The 25893-nt window shown below is 31.5% G+C and overlaps 4 protein-coding genes across 7 annotated transcripts in view; all 4 read right to left on the bottom strand.

Moving 5' to 3' along the window:
* LOC134278088 (uncharacterized) overlaps nt 1-25893 on the bottom strand; it is a 101093-nt gene that overhangs the window by 46157 nt on the left and 29043 nt on the right. For 2 of the 3 annotated variants that reach the window (XM_062760415.1, XM_062760413.1), the window contains exon 1: nt 13240-13329. The exons of the other annotated variant lie outside the window; for it this stretch is intronic. In XM_062760415.1, coding sequence (XP_062616399.1) covers nt 13240-13264 — 25 coding nt within the window. In that variant the 5' untranslated portion in view covers nt 13265-13329. Of the gene's footprint in view, nt 1-13239; nt 13330-25893 lie in introns of those variants that run through there. 3 annotated transcript variants of the gene reach the window in all.
* Nucleotides 485-6568, bottom strand: LOC134278086 (fibrinogen-like protein A). 2 transcript variants are annotated; one of them, XM_062760405.1, is made up of 6 exons: nt 6484-6568; nt 6049-6186; nt 4540-4679; nt 3548-3644; nt 3258-3422; nt 485-764 (listed from the first exon to the last, which is right to left on the bottom strand). In XM_062760405.1, the coding sequence occupies exons 1-6, from the start codon at nt 6557-6559 to the stop codon at nt 514-516; spliced, it is 867 nt and encodes a 288-aa protein (XP_062616389.1). In that variant the 5' UTR covers nt 6560-6568; the 3' UTR covers nt 485-513. The 2 variants fall into 2 exon arrangements, with proteins under 2 accessions (XP_062616389.1, XP_062616390.1); XM_062760406.1 differs by having other exon boundaries at nt 605-745.
* The window catches only part of LOC134278087 (opioid-binding protein/cell adhesion molecule-like), a 75680-nt gene continuing 63562 nt past the window's right edge, over nt 13776-25893 (bottom strand). The window contains exon 9 of the mRNA XM_062760411.1: nt 13776-13794. The gene's annotated coding sequence lies outside the window, so the exon portion shown is untranslated. The remainder of the gene's footprint in view (nt 13795-25893) is intronic.
* Nucleotides 19664-20604, bottom strand: LOC134278080 (uncharacterized). Its single transcript, XM_062760400.1, has 3 exons — nt 20505-20604; nt 20131-20215; nt 19664-19982 (listed from the first exon to the last, which is right to left on the bottom strand). Exons 1-3 carry the CDS (start codon nt 20506-20508, stop codon nt 19667-19669), a joined length of 405 nt encoding a protein of 134 aa, XP_062616384.1. The 5' UTR covers nt 20509-20604; the 3' UTR covers nt 19664-19666.

Raw genomic sequence — 25893 nt, 5'->3', positions numbered from 1 at the left:
AATTATTGACAAGAAAGTTGATGAAACAAGAATATCAGCAGTCTCGTTTCAAGTCATCATTTTGCGAGTCCTATAGTTGATATGTTCTTGTCAACAAATACAATTTATCACTAAGTCAAATGCTGACTGACGTTTTTCATATTATTTGTTAGACTATTACTAAGTATTTACACACTGAATTGTCTTCAAATTACCCCTTATTTCCCGATAATGACAAGATGCTCACGTCGGATGTGACCGATATGCAGGGGATGCTCACTCCTCCATGGCACCTGATCGCGCCTCTGATGTTAAAGAGGTCGGTAATTGCCCATCTTCTGATTTGAATTTATTAATGGAATTTTTAGCTTAAAAGCTGATCGTTATCATATCAATGGGGTTGACATATATTCAGTTATTCTCGTTAAGTGGTTCAGAAAATGTTCAATCCCACAGATGGAGTAGGAAATCAGAGAATTATAAGATGAAAAGAAAACTTAAGAAATTATTCTGTGGAATCACTGTTTTATTCATTCAGGATTTTGTTCTTATCATCATCCTTGATGTTTTCATATTTTCTCGCGATGTTCCCCAGTGTAAATGGAACTTGGAGCTTATTTGTTTGTGTGTGTATCGTCCATTTAGATCAGAGTAAGCACAGCTGTTGTACCACCAAGCACCATGCTTATGTTTTGATGCACAATTACTACCATTATTATCATTATCCTTGTCCTTGGTTGTGAAGGCCATTCCATTTAAGTTGTGGCTACCAATTATATAATCTCCTTTAAGTTAATGAAAAAATTCATCAATTTAGAACTTTAATACTCTATGTAGACTGCATAACCTTAAGTTATATAAGGTTATGAATATTAAACAACTAGAAATATTGGCAATATTGGACATTTTTCGTTCGTGACAAGTCCTTTCATAGATAGAGTCTAAAAAGTATAATTATTATAATACAAAGTTACAAAGAAAACACCAAGTTTTAAGTTGTGCAGTCCAAGGAAAACTCTATATGTCTTTATCAATATAATTTATTTTTTCTTTATCTCAACGTATTCTATGTCAGATTTTGATATATTATACGAGGGGTGTTAGAAAAGTTCGCGAACAAGTTCTTTTGTGAGCGCGCTATTTTCCACGAAACCGGTAAAACTTTCCGGATAAAATTTTAACCTATTTTCCGATAAATATACAAAAAATTGGTGCTCTCCAGTGATCATTGTAAAATATACAGCTCTTTTATTTTGATAAAACTTGCTTCTCGGAGCATGCTACATTTTGGAACGTTTACATCACAAACACTCTTTAATAGAATTAAAAATTTTATAATTGTAGCGAAAAGAGCTTTATGATATTTTACCTGTCGCTATTTAAAGTATTCATGAAACGTAACTGGGAGAAATTTGAATAAAATTGGAGGGTATATGACTGTTTTACAGCCATTTCAAAATAAACAACGCGTAAAAACACAGCCAAAAATCGGAACGTCATCAAGCGTCATGGAGCACTGCACTACGTAAAAATTATGTGTGCAGACAGGAAAATGTCTAAATAAAAAAAGATTAAAATGTTTAAGATGCTGCCGGGAATTTCCTACACATACAAAGGACAAAGTTTTCAAATTGATGTTTATTCATAAAAATGGAAGAATTAAATTTTGAATAATTAATTCCATTGATACTTCAATAACCCTTATCGTCTGGACGTTGTGCCTTTCTGGTTTTGCATAGTTTCCATTCCAGACTGCATAGGCTTTTTTTAAAGATCTCAATAATATCCGAATCAGTACAATCCAAATACGTACAAAAGACATTATAGTAGAAAAGTTACATGTCTTGATAAAGATATTCAATTTTAAAGTAGAAAAAAGATAACAAAAATCTTAAGAAATGAAAGATTTATAGAACTGGACAAAGCTTAACGGGTTGAAATTGGTTGTCACGTCGCCTTACGTCAAGTGATTGCTTCGTGAATCCCATGACCTAATAGTAAAAATCGATGTAATTTTTTAAGATATAAGTAAATGGAACTGATTTTTTACATACTAATGAACAAAATGTAGGAATTTATTCAGACATAGGTCATACTTCACAGTACACAATAGATTTTCCGTTATTAAATGTGTCCGCGAACATTTCTAACAACCCTCGTAGTGTTCTGAAATATAAGTACATTTGACGGGGGAAAAAATCCGTACTTTTTTATCAATTATTTGGTCTTAATTATATTTCACAAGTTGCAGGATCTAATTATTTTTAAGATGAAGTTTCGGGAGTGTAGAGTTTCTTGCCTGCCCGTCTGTCGATCTGTCTGTTTTTCTCTGTATCTGTCTGTCTGTCTTTTTGTCTGCAAAACATTTAACCTTGCCCATAACTATTCATTTAGTGGAGCTATGACTTTCATATTCGACATGCATATACCATGTGACAAGATGTTGCTTTGGGTACCATCAAATTTTATTTTTTGATCTTGACCTTAGAATTTGACCCACTTTTACACAAATTAAAAATTCCCAACTCTTACTTTGGCCATTTCTTTTGAACAGTAGAAACCAGGACTTTTATACTTCAATATGTTTTTCTGTGTAAAAATCTTTCATTGGATACGAACAACTTTGACCTTTAAATCTTAACCTTGGAAATTGAAATTTCTGCACCTTAAAAGCTTTGGCCATGGCCATAACTTTGTAACGGTTAAGGCTAAAGCTATCATACTTCACATATGTAATTTTTTTGAAAAGACCTTTCATTGGATACCAAGAATGTTGACTCGCTGACTTTGACCTTAGAGTTTGACCTACTTTTAAAAAGCAAACGTTGACCATAACTTTAAATGGGTTAGAGCTAATACTTTCATACTTTACACATTTAATTCTTGTGACAATGCCTTTACCTTGGATTTTGACCTACTTTTTAAAATCTTAACCTTGGCCATAACTTTTGAAGGGTTAGCGCAAGGGCTTCTATACTTCACATATACATTCTTTGTGGCAAGACCTTTCATTGGATACCAATATCCTTAATCTTTTGACATAGACCTTAGAGATTTCCATACATCTAAAAACAACTGTAACCATAATCTACTTTACTATTTCACAATTGTATGTCCAGAGAGAATACCCTACTTTGGGTACCAATAAATTGCATTTAAGAAAGGTTTAATCTTCGCTATGTTGCCATACGGGGGCATCAGTGTTTCACAAATACATCTTGTTTGGATTGTAATAAAATATATTGCGTACTGATTTTATAAATTTAAATTCTGATTACCAGCTGTTCCACTGTATCCACTGATCGACAGTTTGTACTTTTTTGATTCATCACCGATAGAAAATCGGGAGTACTTTGCGTAAACCTTTGATCCTGAAAATTTTGTCATTTCTATTCGTAGCTCTTGGTCACCATTTCTAGTAAGAGCATGAATATTGTCGTTTCCTGTTTGTAAAAAAACTATACGTTTACATTCATAAGTATAAGTTTTTATTTTATCGAAAGTTGTTAGATGAGAAGAAAAATGCTTTCATTTTTTTTATTCGAAGGAAAATTTAAATTTTACTTACCAAGCCAAAATTCCTGATAAAGGTTACCAAAACCTTTCTTGTATTCATTCCAATTGCGATAAAAATTGGTTGATCCATCGTATCTATTTTGAATAACCTGTTATTCAATAAAAAAGATATTTGATTATCCTTAATTATACCCCGCTTGAAAAGCGGGAGGGTATATAGTAATCGTTAATTCCGTCCGTCTGTACGTCTGTTCGTCCGTCCGTCTGTTACGCTTTGGGGTACCCATCTCTTACTCCTCTCATACCACTGAATGAAATTTGATGCAACTTTCACAGAATCTTTATTACATATTGCCATTGTACACCTCCTATTTTACTTTTTGATCCGATTTATATTTTGGGTTTCCCGGCCACAGGAAAACATTAACTTTTTCACCAGTTATAAACATATGGGAGGCGGGGGTATCATTTAGTGAGCTCATCGCTCACAGTACCTCTAGTTTTTAAATAAACTCAATGTCATATTTTGTAAATCATATTGCTTTTAAATAAATTAACAGACCTTGAAGAAAAGCTTTTATCATCTGTTATATTTTGAAAAATAGGAAAATACCATTGTTGATTTCAATGTTATTTTTCCTGTTTTCCAGATGATGATATGATTTTTAAAAAGGCCATTTTACTAGTATTTGTATATAATTCTGACAATATCTTAACTTGAAAATTCTTTATTTTCAAGAGAAAATACTCGACTTCTTCCAAACAAACTTTAGTATTTCTAACTACTTGTATTTATGACTTTTTTTGTACCGAAATGACTTAAACTTGTATGGCTATTTTATTGACTAAATTACATAGGAAACTTATGACACCATGTAACACATTTCCATCATTTCCTTTTCTCTAATAAGATCTGACTGTATAAGTTTTTAATTCTAAAACCATCTTGACATTTGTCGGGAAGAAAATAAATATACTCATAATATGGCAGACATTTATCTCTATTGAAATGTTCTAGTAAGCAAAGTTACTAAGTATAATTACCGTCCAGCCCCCTCCATCGGTGGTCATGTCACAGTAAACCCGGACTGGATTTTTGTTGTCAGGATAAACGGTATATATTCCGTCCTTACTTTTGGTAGATGGTTTCCTGCCCAAAATATCAGCACAGTTTTTCCCGGTCACTGAAACCATTACATCACAGAATTTGACACATATGTCACTTTAGAATATAAAAAATGAACAATGATAAATACTCAAAAACTATTATTGAACTATAGATAGAAAAGGACTTGGTTTTCTATGCCATCGAACCTGAGGCCCCAAAAACATAAACTGAGAACAGACTTTAAAGTAAGTCAAATTTCAATTTTTAGTATCTTCAGAGTCCCATTAGAAAAGATTTCAACTTAGCAAAATACTTCAATTCCAGCCTATGTTAATTTTTTTATTATCAAAATTATTTCGAAAGTTAAATTGATTTGAAATTTTGACTTGAGTGTGTTCTCAGTTAATGGTTTTTGGACCAGGAATGAGGTACTTGTAAAATGTAATTGTAATTCAATGTAATTATTTACATTTTTAAAAAGTAATTGGAAGTAATTTGTAATCTAACATTATTCAGTAATTTGTAATTGTAGTTTAATTAATATCATTGAAAAAGTACCTTGAAATTTCAATTTTCAAATATCAATTTAAGAAATGAATAACAAAGTGAAAAAGATCTCTGAGATACGAATTTGGTTCGTCATGTAATCAAATCAAAGGGCTTCTACATGTAAGTAAATCTGATCTTGTACCAACCAATTTTATTTCCCAGTGCACTTTTAACCATGTCATTAGTTACTGAGTACTTATATTTACATTTTAAATGAATATTCGAATAAAAATTTTACATGTACAGTCCATATTTTCATTATGTTATGACCCGTATGTACGCAGTGACCAACCAAGACGTTAAGCCATTACCGGTTGTACATCCTCGAGAGCCAGGGGTCCTGAGTCAAAACGTTGCCGTTTGACCCCTGGCATATTTCATTCAATATCCCTGGACTGGCTGTAGCGACGTCTTTCGGAAAAATTGCAAATCTTAATTGTTTTAATTATACCTCAACCAATCAGGTTTAGCCACTCTATGATAAACAATTACTAACACGTGCTTTTCTAACTGTTTTTGAATTCTTTTTATATTGGTGCTCCTGTATGAGAGAAGCAAGTACATATCGATATTCTACACATATGTGAGATCTGCTTATCACTAACTGAACTATATTTTCCAAAGCACTTGTGTAAAGAATTCCGGACACTAGAAATATATCATGAATAGATGGTGTGCGCTAATCGAATATATCAAAAATATAAAAACAAGATTAAGTTTTCCAATATTAATGACAGATTACTATAACAAGATTATTCATAATGCTATCATGAAGTTCTATATACATATCCTTAAAAGTTCTCAAATTGTAGAATTTTATCAATGTGAAGAATACAGGGAAAAACCCAAAGAAATGACACTAAAGTTTGTACTTGAATAGCCAATTCTCAACATACCTACATTTATTCCATTCAAAATTGTTCCTGCAGGAAGTTTATAATTGGATGTTATATCCAATGATATCGGAGTTTTTATCTTGGCGAATGATTTTACGTGATCCCATGGAGCAGCTTTCAAGTAATTAGATATTTGGTCTGGAAAAGGATAACATTTAGAGTAAGATCCTTCAAGTGGATGTCTTTTTTACATTGAAGTTTTTTAAAAGATTTGTGTCTTTTTTTTCTTTTTTTTTTAATTTTATTCATTATTATAATTATTGTCATACTTATTGGGGTTTGATGAAAATCATATGAAATAACTTCTTGTTTACATTTAAATTTTGTAGATGTTATAGTCTATGCTTTGACTTTGTTTGACCTTTATCTCTATATTCTTTGGTAAGCATAAGACATATTGATATAATTTTTCTGACAAAAATGAATTAAAGTTACCTTTCACTGAATGATGTGGGTGAAATCCATACACATTCCCAATCAGCAAAATAACTAAGGGATTCAGAAAATCCATTTGATAGGCTTTTTTTCTGTATCTTCTAAATTGCTGAAAAAATTATAAAACATATATCATGGAATTAGTACATATTATTATTGAAGCATTGTAATATAATTTATAAGATTTTACCTTCGTTGTGTCCACAGAGTACATAGGGACAAGCCTTGTTTTTATATTTCATGTTAATGTACCACACATCACAAAAAGCCATAGAATGTAATTCTAGAACTTAAATACCATAATGCGTGCCAGGAAAATGGAACATTGATTTAGTTTTGCACAGATTGATAGAGGTAGGCGTTGTAAAAAAGAAAAATACTATTTTGTTGCAACATTTCCATTTTAAAGACGAAGACATATTTTTTTTAATTGTAAGACATGGAAAATATTCAGTCCATTTTCTGGGTTTTTTTTGTTTAAACACTTCACAAAAGTCATGATATCTACGTCGTTAATTATCAGTAAGGTTATTTTGCAGCTATTTTTGAAGTTAAAACATAAAAAGTAATGGACATGATACGTCTTTCCCTCACTATAAAAATGTAAGATTTTCTTTTCAATTACAGCCTTATATTTCCACCAAAAGGAAGGTTTTTATCTGAATGGGTCAAATATATTACTGTAAATAACGTAGGAAATGTGTAAAAATGTTTTAAAAGTCAAAAATAAGGTAAACTAAATTTTGTAAACAGTAGGTAGTGGTGACCGTTTATCAGGACAATGTTCAAGCACAAATGAGTTTTATTACAATTGAGAAAATTAATTTATAAAGATATCTATATCCTTTTGTTAATCATTTTATAATGGGTCACAAACGTTATAATTAAAAACAATTGCAGATTTGATTATATACTACTCATACAGACTATCAAGAAAAAATGTTAAAGTTGTCAAGAGATGTCAAACAATAGACCCCCACCTCTGTACAAAATCCTAATAATAAGTCTAATACTCAATATGCAAAAAGATGTAAACGGCTTCGATCCATTAAACTAATATTACCGTACTTTTCATCTCAGTTTGACTTTTTGTCTATAAATTCCTTTTTTAAAAGTGATACTGAGATATTTTAAAATACACTCATTTAAGTTTAATGAACCTAGAGCAAATTGATTCCAAGTCTTTTTGCTGAATCTTTCGATGGAAGTAGAAAAGATTTGCCGTACATCTGTTTCCTTTTGCAAAACAAGCCCCACAAAAATGAAATCTTGATTAATTTTAACATTTTACAAAATTCTGCTATCTATCAAGAGTCCTTTCGCCCAGAACTTTACATTGTGTACAAATCTTCTAAAGATGCAATTTGAATTGATTTCATCCAAAACCTATCAAACAGGCATTACCTTTAATATAAAACGTGATGAATTTTCACTCTTTTTTTTTAAATAAAAAAGAGTTCTCCTAGATATAAGCAATAAACACAGAAAAGACATACGAAGCAACTAATAAGCTGAAATTACTCGCTTCATTACTGAAAAATCTAAGTAAACAAAAACAAGCAAGCCTAATTTAACAAAAGCAATGCTTTTTCAATAACAGTTAGCTTACCTAAATACTACCGGCTGAAGTGAAGATAAATTTCAGTAGTACATTTTTAAATGATGTTAATCAAATATGGGCACGACAAAACTCCAAAAAACATTTAGACAATTTGAAATCATCAAATTTTATCCAAATCAATTGCATAAAAACTATACAGCTTTTAACTTTTCATACAACCATTCATCACGATGTCTTAAAGACCAGGAATTTTAACACCAGTTACAACTGATATTTTATAGGAATGGAGCTCACAATCTCACCTTGTCAATAGTTATCTGCAGACAAATTTTGCCAAAAACCATTTTGCGTCTATATATACATCAGTACTTTGAAATTAGTGTTGAAAAGGTGAGAAAAGTAATAAATATCACAAACAATCTTCGGAGAGGAGACAAAGCTTTTCAACAGTCTGTTGACATTTTCGAAGAACTGTCTCAAGTAAGGAAAACACATCCAAATAGATTCATATGCTCATATCTAAACATCAATAGCTTACGTTATAAATTTGGTTCAATCTAAAGTATACTCGATCAAAACATTGTTGACATGCTAGTTACATGTATTGCTGAAACTTAACTGGATGATTTATTCCCAGATGTACAATTTAATGCAGTTAATTACTGTTTCTGGAGAAAAGATGGTATGTCAGATTTAGCCGTTGATAGAAGGAGTGATCTTGAATTTGAAAACATTAAATTTTATGTGCTGAACTTTTGATTGGAAATAGAAAATGATTAATAGCAGGTCTATATGGACCACCCTATATGTTCGACAGTGAGTTTACTCATGACTTTGTTAAAAGTTAAGACAAAATATCAATAAAATTTGAAACTACTTGTTAATTGGTGATTTAAATTATGATTTGTTATCTGATCACAAAAGTACACCATTTAGGTACTCCGATCCTCATTCAGGAAGGATGACTCTTTAATTTATAATTTAATTCAAAAAGTCTAGAAATGAAGCTTGGAAATTATATCTTTCCATGCGACAATTTTCATTTTATGCCTCTAAATGTGCTTCAAGCTTCTTTGAAGTTGTAAAATGTAGGTATTTTTTTTGCCTCATGAAAGTATTTTGGAAATAAATATTTAAAGAAATTGAGGTTCATTTTAATCTAATCATAGATAAAAATGTTTATTAACATGATATGAAATAAGAAGTGATTTGTAGTGCTTTGCAATGATAGGAAAATCTTTATACACCATGCATTGTTAAATCATCGAAGTAAATAGAAGAAATTAAAGTATATTAATTGTATAAAAATTGTGATTTTTTTTTCAAAAGGCTGCAAAACTACGATTTTTGTATCTAAAATGTGTTTGTTTATGCTAAGCGGGTGTTTTTATATGCATTTCCTAAAAAAATTATTTCGGATTTATTGATTAAATTTTCCTATACATTATAATTAACTTTAAAGATGAAGTTTGAAGAATTATCGTGGGTAAATATATATGTACATGTTACTTTGAGAATTCAGAGATATTCTGGTAACCTGGTGTGTAGGTGGACCTAAAGATAAAAATTTCTTAGTATGGACGGAGAAATTATAAAAAACCAAACAGATGTAGAATAAATTTCTAATGACTACTTTGTAAATGTTAATAAAGGTATAGGGGTAGGGAGCTGTCTGGTTGATGAAAATCATCCAAGCATTAAAGCAATTTCCGAAAATGTACATGTAGAAAATACAATGTAAAATGGAATTTAAACCTATCCAGACTGCTTTTGTTGAACAGAAAAATAATAGAATTGGTGTTCAAAAAGCAACAGGAAAAGATGGCATCTCTGTTAAAATGCTTAAACTCTCAAATCCTACTATATGTATAGCAAAACTAGGGATGTCAAATCGGTCAATTTTTAATACTCGGTTACTCGGACGTTTTTCCGATCGAGTACCCGAGTACTCGGTAAAAGTGTAAATAAATAGGAACAAGTTAATTGAAAACTGTAAAACTTTATAAACTCTTGTAGAAATAAAACCGATGGGAGGTTACCTGCAAATGCGTTGTAACAATTATGACCACTTTGTACCCGATGAAATTTAATCTAACTTTTTTTAAGTTCAATCTAATTATCAGATAAATACGACAAATAAAATCATAAATGGTTCAGAGTGTTTTTGTTTAAACAATAATCTGTTCCGTAATTGTAATGTAACTCTTTGGTGCGTTTGACGTCCAAGTGATAAGTTGTCTGAGCTACATATGTACGGTATAAACTTGATCAAGTTATCCTATAACAGAGCGGATTTATACGATCATCGTACACTTTTTGATCCTAGATTTCATAGAATTACGATACAGTATGTTGTAGTTTGGAGCAACGATGGACATAAGATTTCTAAAGCATTTGCCTTCAACCATTTGCAATAATTGGCATGTTATAAAACGTATCCATATCAACAATCGCACGTGCAATATCGTCTGTCTCTTTCCCCGGGAATTTACGGCTTCGTGGAGAATTGACAAAATTATTTAATTTATTTAAAAATAATGGACCTTAAGCAATGTTCAATGAAAACAAATAATTAAAGCAAACTAAAGATAAGGGTAGAAGACAGTTGAGGGGAGAAAAGCCAGGTAGGTACATCAGGTGTTTGGTAAGGATAATTACTACTGTATAAACACTGCCGCAGGCAAAAACGGTCATCTAGAGACGTAGGAAACCCTAATTACTGCATGTACAAGTGCAATAAACATTTTACGTTTTAAAACCGATGTTTTAATGCATTAATAAATAAGCTTAGAAATATTTAAAAATATACATCCGAGTAACCGAGTACCAATTTTAGTATTCGATACTCGGACGTTCGATCGAGTACCCGGTTAACCGGGTACTCGTTGACATCCCTAAGCAAAACCAATCATCATGCGCATTAATAAAACATTCGAACAATGTGAATTTCCCCAAAAAACTTCCAGAGGTACCACTCCATACGAAAAAGACTGATTTAGAAATAGGTACATGTAACTATAGATCTGTATACCATTTCAGCAGCAATTTCAAAGACCTTTGAGAGGGCATTATATATAGAGAATATTACATACTAAAATCCATATCATATGTCATATCAGCCCGAGTGGCCCCATATCAGCCCGAGGGCCGAAGGCCCGAGGGCTGATATGGGGCCCGAGGGCTGATGTGGCATATGATATGGATTTTAGTATGTAGTATTCTATTTATCATTTATTTAAAATACTTAATATGCGAGTTCACATATGGTCGTTGAAGAATGTTTGTGCTTGTTAGTGACATTTTCTTTAAAATTTAATAGAGCCAATTTTAGGTAACTGGAAAAAAATTAAGACCACAAATGTCATTAAAGAATTATTTTATATGAATATTTAAATAAAATCAAGTAAATTAACTTTTAAACTTAATACAAACGTTACTTCCGGTTTGATATGGATTTTCGGCCCGCCGGTCCGATACGTGATATGGCTTTTCGGACCGGTCCGTGATATGGGGTATTGTGACGTCACCCGTATCACACCGTGCAGAATCAGTGTATTTACTACTAAGTATATGATAAACAAAATTATTGAATTTCTTTGACAATGTATTCCATCCCTATTTATGTTAAAACTTTTTCTGGCAGACCAAGGCAACATAGCAGCTCTGTTTGTTTCCAAATTCATGACAGAAGACAAGTAAAGTGTAAAAAAAAAAAAACTTTTCACTTATTTAAATGACGAAAAATGAAATCCATTTATAAAAACAATTACAAAACAATTTAAAAAACAATTACAAAGCAATTACAAAAGAATGAGTAAAATTAGGGAAAATTTAAGAACATTTCAAGATATTTTCAAGGGTGTGCCCCAAAATTCTATATTATATAGGCCCTTTTCTTTTTAATATATTCTTAATGAAATTTTTAGCTTTGTTGAAGAAGGCATGTTATATAATTACGCTGATGACAATTCGTTGTTTCATTCAGATTATGACTTAACCCCTTCCCCAGTCTCGCAATTTAACCCATATACCGTTTCCTATTTCTAACACAAAATCGCTCATACATGTATAACCGCTTCCTCGCAATCACGCAATTTTACGTACTTTAAAATGCTTATGTAATCTTCAATTTAATGCCAAATTCCTTCAATTTTATTATTTCTAAAATCTAATAAAATAAGAAAAGTTATTTTCTTATCAAAAAATTACGTCATAATATTATTTACGCTATACTTTAGAGAAACTTTTATCACACTATGGAGTGCTTTCAGGGAAACGTCACCTGTACAAATGTACATGTACATGTACAAATTACTATTACAACTACATGCGTTTTGCCTTCGACAAATTGTACATTACATGTACAAAATGATACAGGTAATACCGCTAAAGTCAAATAATTCTCCGTAATTCTAATTATATAATAGAACTACTCTTACTTGTAATTTGACGGCTCATATCGGCCATCGTACATTCGAGAATTTTTCACTCATGTAAACACGTCACCATATATAAGTGTAACGTCATATTTCTATGATGTGAACATTAAATGTATGTTGCATAACAGTTCAGTAAGTTGTAGAGAGTTAAGCCAAGTTGTCAAAGTTTTAGATTGATTGATTGATTGTATATTGTTTAACGTCTCTCTCGAGAATTTTTCATTCATATGGAGACACCACCACTTGCCGTTGGTCGTAGGAGAGCTGCAAATTTGGTCCTATACTCGTCGCTCAGGGCCATTGAGCAGGGATGGATCTTTTTTGTGCCAGCACCTACAGAGACACGGGACCTCGGTCTACGCGGTCTCATCCGAAGTACCGGTCTCCACGTCCCACATTGGGATTCGAACCCGCGACGTAAGGATTGACTCCTTAATTCGCGACTCTAGAGTAGACGCTCTAACCACTGCGCCACGCGGGTGACTCAATGTTTTAAAAAAAAAGAAAGATTACAATCGTGAATGTGTATACAGAAAGGTTCACAATAATACGTATAGTTATAAACAATCGACGAAAAATATTAAGGATCGTTTCCATTCCTAAATTCAAAGTTATTTTCAAAAAAATATTTTTTCAATTAACAAAAAATCAAAATTCAGAGTTTTATGTTAAATAAAAATAAAGTAGAACAGAAAGGAAAATGTAGGTATTTTAACACTCTAAAACAGTTCAGAATCAAGTAATTAAATTCCAAACCAATTTCTTGATTGACATTCGACATCGGTATAGATTCAGCAGTGGACGAGTCAGTGCTCAGCGTTATGTTTGGTGATATTGGTTTTTCTGGTGATGATGCAAAAGAGTCTACAAGAGCACCCAACAATTATAAAAAAAAAAAATAAAAAGGTTTTGTTTTGTTTTTCATTAAATTTTGATATAGAGATTGATCTTATCAGAATTGTCTTTTTATTGAATTTTGTATCAATGTTTAGGTAGAATTTGATTGAATTACCAATAATAAATAATGAAATTGACTTATTCTTTTCAGGAAATGTAGATATTACTTATGAATATTTAAATATTAAAAACTTTATATTTATATATGAATCACAAAACAGGAGGAATAATTTTAGATGGAAATTTTAACACTTTAAAATCAATGTAAGTGTGCTTTTTAATCAAGGAATGTTATCTCAAACTCAAATCTTGATTGTGAGTAGACCCTTTCGACATCGCTATATACTGATTTGATGTTTCAGCATTCGGATGACTGTGACTTATCTGGAGACGATCTACTAGTATTGTTGGAGTCTGCGAGAGCAAATAATTATTGATATACATGTAATGTCTTTGCATTTTTTTTTTAAAGAATTAAAGCTTGTAAGAATCGACCTTATTATTACATAATAGAAAAAACAAATTTTCGTTGGCATAAAATTTCGTTGTTTTGTCATCAAAAATAGTTTCGTGGACATTTAATTTTGTTGTTTTGAAAGAAACCTTATTCAATATATAGTCAAATAAAATTTCGTGTGTGATTTAATTTCGTTGAATATTGTAAACAAAGAAATAAACGAAATTTAATCCCCAATGAATATTTGTGCTTTTGCAGTAATCATTAATGTTTAGCACATTTTGATTAACTAACCCATATAATTAATAATGAAAATGGCATTCTTTAACGTTAATTGAAGTAATTTTTAAATTTTTATCGATCAAGTCAAGTTTTAGAGTTTAAAATTATATTTGAAACACACAAGAACGAAGAAAATGGTTAGAAAGGCAATTATTGTTCTAATAACAATTTACGGATTTTTTGTAGTCAAAGTTATAGTTTATCTAACCCTTTTCTTTGGTTTGAAGAAACTCCTTTGCCAATTCTTTGGTATCCGTTGACAAGTCATTCAAATTTTTATTTAAGTAATCGTTAATTAAACATCATCGATGTATCTAAATATCTATAAATTTCAAACAAATTATACACTCACTAATATTCTTTTTCAGGCTGTTCAATGAAAACTTTGAATTCCATACTGATGAAGTGAGGACCATTCTCGATTACAATCTTTAAGGTTAACCATGAGATATCCAGTCCACAGTCTGTTAAGAGTACTGAACTTCCAAAGGAAACATGGCGGTTACTTGTCGTAAATTTACTTGGACATCTATTATCAGGAGACAATCTATTGGAAGTGTCAGATTATAGTAGACATGTTGAAGTTGAAATCCCGAGGAAGACTACAACCGACAAAATCATAAAAAGTTTTTACAAGATGCTCGAAACACATAGTTAACCATTACATATTTTAATCGATAATGGACCTCAATTCATCAGTATGAAATTCAAAGTTTTCGTGGAACAGAATGACACAGAGCATAGGCGAGTGATTCTGTTTTGACCAAAGGAAAAGCAAATTAAACAGTCAATACTTATATATATTTCTATGTAAAACTTGGATTCCCTATTGTTGCCCCTTCCCTGGCCCCGGGGTCATGATTTGAATGATTTCCAATCTAAACTACACCAGGATGTTTCCTCCCTTGGATTCCCTGTGTATGGCCCCCGGGACCATGATTTTCACAATTTAGAATCCACACTACATCAGCAGGCTTCCATAAAAGTTTAAGCTTTCCTAGCTCAGTGGTTCATGAGAAGAAGATTTTTTAATGATCCCATTCCCGACGGAACTTAGATAGTAAAACCCTACCAAAGATTCGCCTATTCTCGTTTCATTTGACAAACTCCTGTAACAAACACGTTTTCAGTATATGCTGAATAAATATTGCTTATATATTATTTAAATCAACAAACACAATTCATTGGCGTCAAGAAATAAACCGAACCCTTAACATTTTTAATCAGGAAAAAGTGACATATTTTTCTGCTTCAAGTAGATCGACTCATTGTACATGTATTACATTTATAATTCTTTATCGCTTATAATTTATAAAGGAGCACACGGTGTGTGTGACCGGTCAGCAGGGGACGCTCACTCCTCTATGGCACTTGATCCCACCCTTGAAGATTTTTTTGTTCTGCTCCTATTTTGTATTGTTTTATGGACCTTTGATCTTGAATACTATTCTTTATCTCCTTATGTTTCATTTAAAAAAAATACAATGTTTTGAAGATCTGGATATATATAACATTTATTCATGTTTCTTGATAATATATTCTGGATATGATATATCCCTATATACATGTAATCTGACTCATGATATTGAGGAACCTAAACGAAATAATACTGTATTTTGTGAAATCTGACATTTTTACGAGCATTTTCATTTTCTATGAATTTCGAGCCTGTCGAACAAACTTTTTAAATTCTTCCTTCTACATACTGACAAGCAATAAATAAAATATGCACTACTTAAACATATGGTTAAATATTGAAAAAATTGGAAATTTTGTAATACTTGCTTGACTGCAAAAAGTTATAAAATATTGATTGGTTATGATTTACCTTAGTGTGACAATATACACAAATAATATACATTTATATATGCAATAATTATATAAATTGTTGTTTCCATTATCTTGAAATATTTACTCGCTTCAAAACACCTTTTTGTTATTCTTGTTTCATGAACTTGCTTATCAATAATTCAACTCGTTTTAGAAATTGTTCATACGTGGAGCAAGCTCTTTTTCCATCTACAAGTGTAAAAAAAAGGCAATTTTTGCCTTTATAAATGCATTTTTATAAATCTTATTTCAAACTTAATGTCAAGCGGATTGATACGTTTTCAATCTCAGTCATTGAAACGTAGGCAACACATCCAATGTAAATTAGTTTTTCTGTCTACTTAAATGGTACAACCAGAATTATTATATACATATAAACAAACATATAAATATAAGCGTTAATTTTGGTAGCTATTCAAGTGTTTGTTGCATTTTGTTTATTTAACTTTTTCAGTTGATATATTATTTGTATCATTTATGATTCTACATGGATATGATGAAGTGATGTATTAATAATTTACAAAATTCAAATGCAGCTAAAGATTTTTCTATGAATTTGACGTATGCACTTGTTCATGCACTAATACTTTGGACATTTATATTATAACACCATATGTATATGGTATATACATGTACTTCCTAACATATAAAGTAAGCAGATGGTACAACTAACACGCGAATGTGTTATTTTCCTTAATATTGAAATGTTCAATCTCGTACATGTGTTTTAATTAAGCAGGTGTTCTTTTAAAAGAAGAATTTTCCTCTAAATGTACACGACTCGTGTTCTTTTAATGGGTTTTCAAATAAATGCAATTATTTACTAATACGATAATAAGGACCACCTTACGGCCCCTGGTAAATTGACAAAAAATTAAATTTCCAAATTTTATTCTAAAAGGAACATACGGTTAAAAACCAGGATGAATTTTGCTATCAAATAGTCTAAAAATATTTTCAGTATATTTCACAAAATTATACACAATACGAACTTTCGACACTATTGAAAAAGAGTCATTTTCCTTTCCTCTTGATTGAAATAACCAAAATAATTGTAAAATTCATATAATTCGTTTTAGAATACCATAGTTTTGTCATCTGCTCCTTTGAATCAAAATAATAATAATTCTAATTATATTTGCATTATCTAATTGCAATTTACATCAAGGGGCTAAAGATATCTGTCATATCTGGAATCTTAGACGAATCCGTCTCTCCGATTTTTGAGAATGGAACTTGTGTTACAAAAAAAATGAAAACAAAAAGAAAAAAATGGAAATTAGATAGTAAAAACCTACCAAAGATTCGCCTGTTTTCGTTTAATTTGACAAACTCCTGTAACAAACACGTTTTCAGTATATGCTAAATAAATTTTTTATATATTATTAGAATCAACAAACACATTTCATTGGCGTCAAGAACTAAATCAAACCCTAAACATTTTTTAATCAGGAAAAAGTGACATATTTTTCTGCTTCAAGTAGATCGACTCATTGTATTACATTTATAATTCTTTATCGTTTATAATTTATAAAGGAGCATACGGTGTGTGTGACCGGTCAGCAGGGGATGCTCACTCCTCCATGGCACCTGATCCCACCCCTGATGATTTGTTTGTTCTGCTCCTATTTTGTATTGTTTTATGGACCTTTGATCTTGAATACTGTTTTTTATCTCCATATGTTTCATTTAAAAAAATACAATGTTTTTAAGATCTGGATATATAAAATTTATTCATGTTTCTTGATGATATATTTTGGATATGATATATCCCTATATACATGTAATATGACTCATTATAATGAGGAACCTAAACGAAATAATATTGTATTTTGTGAAATCTGACATTTTAACGAGCATTTTCATTTTCTATGAATTTCGAGCCTGTCGAACAAACTTTTTAAATTCTTCCTTCTACATACTGACAAGCAATAAATAAAATATGCACTACTTAAACATATGGTTACATATTGAACAAGAGGCCCATGGGCCACATCGCTCACCTGAGTAACTTGGGTGATGCAGTTCTTACCAGATTCCCCCTTTTGCTATACCTATCATGCCAAACTACCCCCTTCCCTTTTATGATTTTAAGAATTTAATATCTACACTACCCAAGGATGCTTCCATATAATGTTTAGCTTTCCTGGCCCAGTGGTTCTTGAGAAGAAGATTTTTAAAGATTTGTTCTATATGTTTCAATGTAAAAATTAGATTCCCTATTGTGGCCCCGCCCTACTCCCGGGAGTCATGATTTTAACAATTTAATATCTACACTACCGAAGGATGCTTCCACATAAGTTTCAGCTTTCTTGGCCCAGTGGTTCTTGGAAAGAAGTTTTTTAAAGATTTGCTCCATATATTTATATGAAAAACTTGGATTCCCTATTGTGGCCCCGCCCTACCCCCGGGAGTCATGATTTTTACAATTTAATATCAACACTACCCAAGGATGCTTTCACATAAGTTTCAGCTTTCCTGGCCCAGTGGTTCTTGAGGAGAAGATTTTTTAGTGACCCTACCCTATTTTTGTCTTTTCTTGATTATTTCCCCTTGTAAGAGGACTTGGTCCTTTTAACAATTTTAAAATTCCCTTTACCAAAGGATGCTTTGTACCAAGTTTGGTTAAAATTGGCCCATTGGTTCTTGAGAAGAAGTCGAAAATGTGAAAAGTTTACAGACGGACGGACGGACAGACGGACAAAATGTGATCAGAAAAGCTCACTTGAGCCTTCGGCTCAGTTGAGCTAAAAAAATACTAGCTTGACTGCAAAAAGTTATAAAATATTGACTGGTTATGATTTACCTTAGTATGACAATATACACAAATTATAACAATTTAAATATGCAATTATTACATAAATTAGTGTTTCCATTATCTTGAAATATTTACTTGCTTCAAAACACCTTTTTAAATGATAGCATATACTAGCAATAAGCCCGACAATAATTTATTATATATGTACATTAATGTGCATGATTCAGCATTTTTACAAGAATAAATCTATGTTTAGATATGTCAACCACATGTTCATTTATATATTAAATATATTTTACCTATTAGCTGTTCAATCTCTAGAGATCTGCAATTAATTCATCGGCGATTGATTCTGCTTAAGAAAGATTTAAAATACATATAACAATTAAAATTCATAGTATGCATAGTTTCCATTTAAAATTGATTCCTTGAAAACAATTAAATATTAAAAATCATATCATCAAAAAGTTGATGAATTTGAATATGAAAAATAAAACAATTAGAAGAATTTGAATATTCTGTGCCTTGAATTTGAGTTGAGTATGTAAATGTGATAAATAATGAAACATACATGCATTAATATGTTTTCACCAGAAAAAATTTTCACGACTCATTCCTGTGTTTATTTCCCTTAAAAAACGCACTTGCCCAAAATTGTTTCGCACTACATTTTTAATGATATACACTGTATAATCCTTAGAAAATCACATATCTCAAAATGTTTTTTGGAGATGCATGTTCTCCATATTATCTAAAAGAGAATGCATAAAATTGTATCCTCTTAAAAGGTTAAAGACAATATGGGAAAACACACACGTTCAAGACGTCTTTATAAGCACTTAGTAGGTCATCTGAGTTTTTAAAATATGCACAAATCTATGATAGTACTAATTTAGAGTCTTTTTTAGCCCTTCACTTTTTACTTTGGTCACCCTAACTATTGTGCAATCTCAACCCAATTACTTTGTTTCCTTTTTCGAATCTCTGAATGTTGAAAACATTGGGTGTGATTCCTCTACTGGCCTGCTTCCGCTTATTTTTGAACTTCGAAACAAACGAGTATAAAAACTTCCTCTGGAATATTCGTTCCAGCCACCATTGACATGAGATCTTCGTTTTGAGGTTGTATCATAAACCCCTTCAGACAGATCTTTATATGGGTTCTCATCGAATTCTTCCTCTGGAATTGTGGCATATACGTTATCAATACTACAGATTGTCTTTCTGGAGACAGGTCGACCGTCATTTTCTTTACTGCGTCTTTTCGTGTTGCTTCTGTAGAACAGAAGAGAATCTCTTGTAGAAATGGAAGAAATCTCAAGTATTTTATTGTTGAATCCTTTATTTTTCTTTCTATCTTACATTGACAAGAACAGTTGCTACAATGCGAAGGAAATATGATTGATTTTATTGTGTTTCTTACTTATTCTGTCTAAATCGCTTGACTGCTAGAATTCCCACAATAATTATCGTCACTTCCACCACTCCGATTCCCACCATCAGAATCACTGTTTAAACAATGCAAGAAATATAAAGCTTCCTACATAGACTCATTTTATCTTATTTAGTCATTTTACAACAATTGTAAACAAACTCAGGTATTTGAATTATTTCAAAAGGCTAATAACAATTAAATAAATAGTCTTTTTCTTTATATCATAAGGGTTATATTACTAGAAATCTTGTTTGATTAATTGACATAAAAAACTGTTTTTTTATGAATGAAACATAAAGCAGCAGAAATGGTGTTAGAGAAGGTTTTTTTCTATAAACAGTTAAGAATCTTAATTTTCAAACCCATTTCTCGACTAGGAGCAGACGTTGTGGGTTTCGTTGACGATACCGCATTTATTGTTGTACTGGATGAGTTCGGTATTTCTGAATTTATTGAATGTTGTGTGTCTGAAATCAAAGTCGAGATAAATATTGATTGCTCTTGTTTAAATAGAGGATATTCAATGTTTTGTTGATAATGGAATTTATTGAATTCACGTGTGGGACAGGCTAATCGCACTCGTAAAAATATAAAAAAAAATCGTGTTTCACGAGTGAAATAAATTCCATATTCAACTACAAAACATTGAATTTTCTGTTTATTACATTTTCTTTAAATTTCCCTTTGCGTATTTGTCTTCTTGTAATACAGTCACAGGCTACATGACGTCATAGTTGAGCGGTTGATACGTCATAGCTAAGTGATGCGAGATTGAAAACATTGTAAACATGGATTTCAGACATAGTTTGGGGGGATTTTGGCAGTCTTATTCTCTGTTAGAATGGTTCAAGTACACTTTCTCTACATATATTATTATAACAGTCCGAGGAATATTTTTACAACAATCTTCGTTATTGGAAGGTAAATCGAGAGTTTTACCGCGCTTCTGATATTTTTCTCACTGTGAAAGGATATCATTTTTATTTAAATGAATAAATTACAGTATTTCACTTTTGAAAATGTAATAATACCGGGTATATGTATACAGAAATACTATAAAATCTTTCAAAACTCCTGCTTTGAAGGAAAGAACAAGGTTCCATCAAATTAATCAAAGGTTAAGTAGACACTTATCCACTTACTGTACTTGAGTTCTGAGGAAATGATTGCTTCGAGGAACTCAGAACTCTAAGTCAAATCACTTGACTCACAATACAAAATTTAGATTTATATTTGTCGAATCTACATTTCAAATTGAACTCTTGATAAAAGACACTACAGAATCTGACACCTCTTTTACATATAAAAATTTGTTACTGAATATAAACGTTAACTATAATCAAGTTAAATACCAGGAGAAGCTTCTGACAAGCTTAAATAGCTTTCAACAATCTCGTTTAAAGAAGGGTTTTTTATCTTTCTAAAGAGAGTTAAGAATTTTAACTTTCAAACCCGTTTCTCGACTGAGAACAAACGTTGTGGTTTCTGTTGAGGTTACAGCATTCAGAAATGTGCTTGATGAATTTGGTATTTCTGAATTTGTCGTATTTTGTGAGCCTGAAAGCAAAACAAGAGACTTTTGATTGCACTTGTATAATACCGGGTACATATATACATAAATCTTATACATGTAAAATGTTTCAAAATGCTTTTAAGGAAAAAAACAGGTTCTATCATGTAATTCAAAGGTTACGTAGACACTTATCCACTAAATGTACTTGATGTCTGAGGAAATGATTGCATCGAGAAACTCGGAACTCAGTGTCAAATCATTTGACTCATAAGGTAACATTTAGATTTATATATGCCTTTCTACATTTTTAATTGAACTCTTGATAAAAGACACTACAGAATCTGACACATCTTTTTCATAAAGAGATTTGTTACTGAATATTATAAACGTTAATGATCATCAATTTGTAAACCAAGACAAGCTGCTGAGAAGTAAATGATCTTAAATGACCCTGTTTAAAGTCGGGTTTTAAACAAAATCTAAGCTTGTTGTTATGACCCTTCTTTGGTTAAAATTTTGTCAGGCATGCTACAGGCCGTTTGTTATTTCAATGCTTTAATACTTTTGCCTACGGAGTGATCAATCTGAATCATACATAAACAAAATAAACATAAATCTCACGGCGGGTGTGACAGGTCAACAGGAGATGTTTACTCCTCCTAGGCACCTGATCCAACATCTTGTTTTCCAACAGTCTGTGTGTTTTTTTTTTAATTTTTCATGACTAGTTTCCTTTCGTTAATTTATGAGACTGATCTTTCTCTCTTCATTATCTGATGTCTTAAGCGATTACACTAAGCTCTTGATTTGCATTCTTTAAGTGGAATTTGAACATGATTACTGTTCATTATATTCATTTTTTCACATCAAGTTAAAAATTGAATTGTTTTTTACTCATTCGAAATCTTTATTCTTAAAAAAAAAACAATTTAAATTCATTCTTTATGTCTTATTTGAACACGCCATACTGTAAAACGAGAAAAAAATTGCTCATACGTATTTTAGCGCAAATGCAAGTGGGAACGCATTGGCGCATATAAATTTTAGCGCTTGCACTTGTCATTAAAATAATTATGTTAATGTGATATTCTTTCTTTTATCTACGCCTGTACTTGACTTTTTGGTTATTCAAGCACGAAAACACAATAGCACTCCCGTATATAAGTAAACATCCGTCAACTTTACCGTGGTAATGCAATCATGTGACACAATGTTAAATTTAATTTTAATTTATTTTTATAAAAGAAATGGAATACTTATTCATTTTAAAACAATACATACATCGAAAGAATTTCTTTATGACATTATCATATGACATTAAACTTGACTTTCTCTCATTATTGTATCTTTACTGAATTTATAACAGTTTATGTGACCACTTTTCATCACATAGTTTCATCGTGAGAAGCTGGGAAACAAATGAGCAGGTGGATGCCAATGATAAAATAATTATATAATGGGCATCAAAGATGGGTACCCTCCTTGCTAACAAAAATTATAACAACTTATGTACTGTTTGCCAAATTTCAACAAATAATATTTGATGATGTATGATTGACTTTAAGGCACATAGCAAATTTGACAGACATTATATCGGGAGTAGTTTACACTGTTTTTAAGAAACATTTGACAGAAAAAAAGCTTTGTACTCAAAGGTCATCCTATATTTTGAAAAATGAGTGAAAACGACAGCGTGTACGAATTAAAGTCTTAACAATTATTTTAAAATATCAGTCATTGTAGTTACGCACATTTGTTTTATATTTAAACAGATATTGGTTCATGAATATATTGCTTCAAACCCTCAAAACAATATTTACCATAGATGTACTTGATAAAAAAGGCGAAGGTCTGAGAAGAGCAAAGGTATGCAAGAGCACAAAGATAGATTTATATGCAATATTCTTAAATGTTAGTGGTATTGTTGTTCAAATTCGTATTCGGAGAGACAGTTTAATATCTGGAGGAGTCTAGAAAGCAATTTTTTGCAAAAAAATTGAAAGGTTTATTAGAGGAAGGACCTAGAATCAGGAATCCACTACAATGAATTTCTTCAAGACAGCGTCCATGCAAACCTGCATATCCTGAAGAGTAAAGGGATTTTCGGGATAAACAGAAAGTTATATGTTTTTCACATTAACAATATTTGCCAGATCTTTGACTTTTTGACTTGTTTCTATTTCCAAACTGAAAAAAACACCTTTCAGAAGGAAAAAAGAAGTCCAGGAAGTCATTGGATCTGTCATTTTCCAGTATACTAAGGGTCATACCCAAAAATGAGTTCTAAAACAATCAGAAACTGGATAAAAAATGTTCTGGACATGCGTTTGAATTAAAAGAGATTAATAAGTAAAATCATGAAGACCTAATCATTGAAAATTAAGCGTCGTTTGCTTCTTTCTGAGCACCGAGGACATTATTTATTGAACAGCCCTCGTAAGTATCAGGTAACAGCAAATAATACTTTAATCTATCATATTATAAATTGGCAGAACTTCATCGACCGATCCTACCATGTACAGTGCTAGGTAGTAAGTGTATAAAATTAAACGACCCTTCGATATTACGTAATCGCGCGTTCCAGTTAACATACTCTTGAACACGCACAAATAATAATATTTAGATATCCATTAGCGCACGATAAATGTTAGCGTTTAGGGGTTCTTGCGCCAAAGGCACTAAAATGAGTTGTGCGCAAAATCTTCTCGTTTTACAGAACATATTTAAATTAACTTGAATAAAAAATATCACTTTAAAAATCTTGCATTTTGTTAAACAAAAACTTTTCGATTATTTTTAAAATGTTTATATTTTTGACAAACTTCTAAGAATGTCAACTTATCAAAAGACTGTACCACAAATAATTATTTTCATTTCATTCATAATCTCTATGTCTTGAAAGTTTTCGTAAGATTAGAAAATTTTATAAATAAAAATCAAAATTAGAAATACAAACTGTATTCCATTTCAAAATTCAATTTGTAAATACAATTTAAGGAGCAGAGGAAACACGGACCTCCTAAAAAGAGGTAAGATCATGTGCAGGGTTGGGGTTTAAGTATCCTTTGTCGAACGATCCCACCCCTCGTAAGCTCCTTGTCATGATCGGGAAATGAAAAATATGTGGAGATAACGAACAGTTTTCAAGCTCAAGAGCCCATAAAACAATACAAAAAAGAGCAGAGCAAACACAGACCTCCGAAACATTAGAGGTGGACTAAGATGCCATATGGAGGAGTGATCATCTCCTGCCGACTGGTCACACCTGCCGTGTGCTCTTTGTCATGGTCAGAAGATAACGTAAAAATCCGTTGTCAATTCAGGGTGAAAATTATGTACTAACAATAGATATAAAAAAGTATCTGTCAGTAATTGATCCAATGATAAATTGGATTTGCTGACAAGGATATTGTACATGTATCCACTTACGAAATGATGACCTAGAGAGCTGAGCTGTGCTATCTTTTATATTGAGCTCACCGGGATAAATCGTATCGACATAAGAATCTGGAAATAATTATAATGATTGTTAATTGACAACACATTGTCAATATATGTAAATGTCGAATTGGAGGCCACAACAAGTGTTACCTTTTTTCACGAAAAAAAAAAGAAAAAGCACTGTCAACAATTCACTATGTTAATGATGACCTAACATTTTTTTTTAAAAACCCAATTAGCATATTATGATTGTATGTGCTGATGAGGTCATTATTTTGACCATAGAACTGACGAAACGATGGCTTTTAAAGTGTCTGCTGATATTCTTGATCCATTTGATTTTTCCTCAATTACCCCGTTTTAAAAATTGTTTATATGTATTATTGAGAGCATTTGATCAATTTAGGATTGTAAAACATTTTTTTTTTTGAATTAGTTTTAAACTCTCTCTGCATTTTTTAGCCGGGCTTTGCTGAAAGCAAAGTCCTGGCTCTAGGCATCATGATTGACAGTTTTACTATAAATAGCACAGTAAACAAAAAACCAAACAGCATCAAAGCAGACGCTTCCGATAAACAAAAAAGTCCCATTGCGAGACGATATTCAAACAAATATTTTTAACATCCCAGTCGTGGGAAAAAGTTAATGATCAACATATTTGCTTGAGAATTAAACTGAAAGAGAAATTAAATATTTGTTTTATTGCGATAATCGTGATATAACAGTTTGTGCACATACGCTGCTGAATGTATACTAGTATTGTAAGCGAACTATTTTGAATAGTGCGGGCTTTTCGA

Source organism: Saccostrea cucullata, unplaced genomic scaffold (assembly GCF_032062105.1).
Source record: "Saccostrea cucullata isolate Sc308-1 unplaced genomic scaffold, CSIRO_AGI_Scuc_v1 ctg2355, whole genome shotgun sequence".
Taxonomy (NCBI): domain Eukaryota; kingdom Metazoa; phylum Mollusca; class Bivalvia; order Ostreida; family Ostreidae; genus Saccostrea; species Saccostrea cuccullata.
This window is presented reverse-complemented; position numbering and strand designations above follow the sequence as displayed.

Excerpts from the sequence above, each read along its gene's own strand:
- LOC134278086 (XM_062760405.1), bottom strand. The coding sequence starts at position 6,559 with ATGGATTTTCTGAATCCCTTAGTTATTTTGCTGATTGGGAATGTGTAT. Across the intron at positions 4,680-6,048 it reads TTTGAATGGAATAAATGTAG|TGACCGGGAAAAACTGTGCT; the intron begins GTATGTTGAGAA and ends TAATGGTTTCAG. Across the intron at positions 765-3,257 it reads TGGATACAGTGGAACAGCTG|GAGATTATATAATTGGTAGC; the intron begins GTAATCAGAATT and ends ATTAACTTAAAG.
- LOC134278080 (XM_062760400.1), bottom strand. Across the intron at positions 19,983-20,130 it reads AAGCGATTTAGACAGAATAA|AAGCAACACGAAAAGACGCA; the intron begins GTAAGAAACACA and ends TCTGTTCTACAG.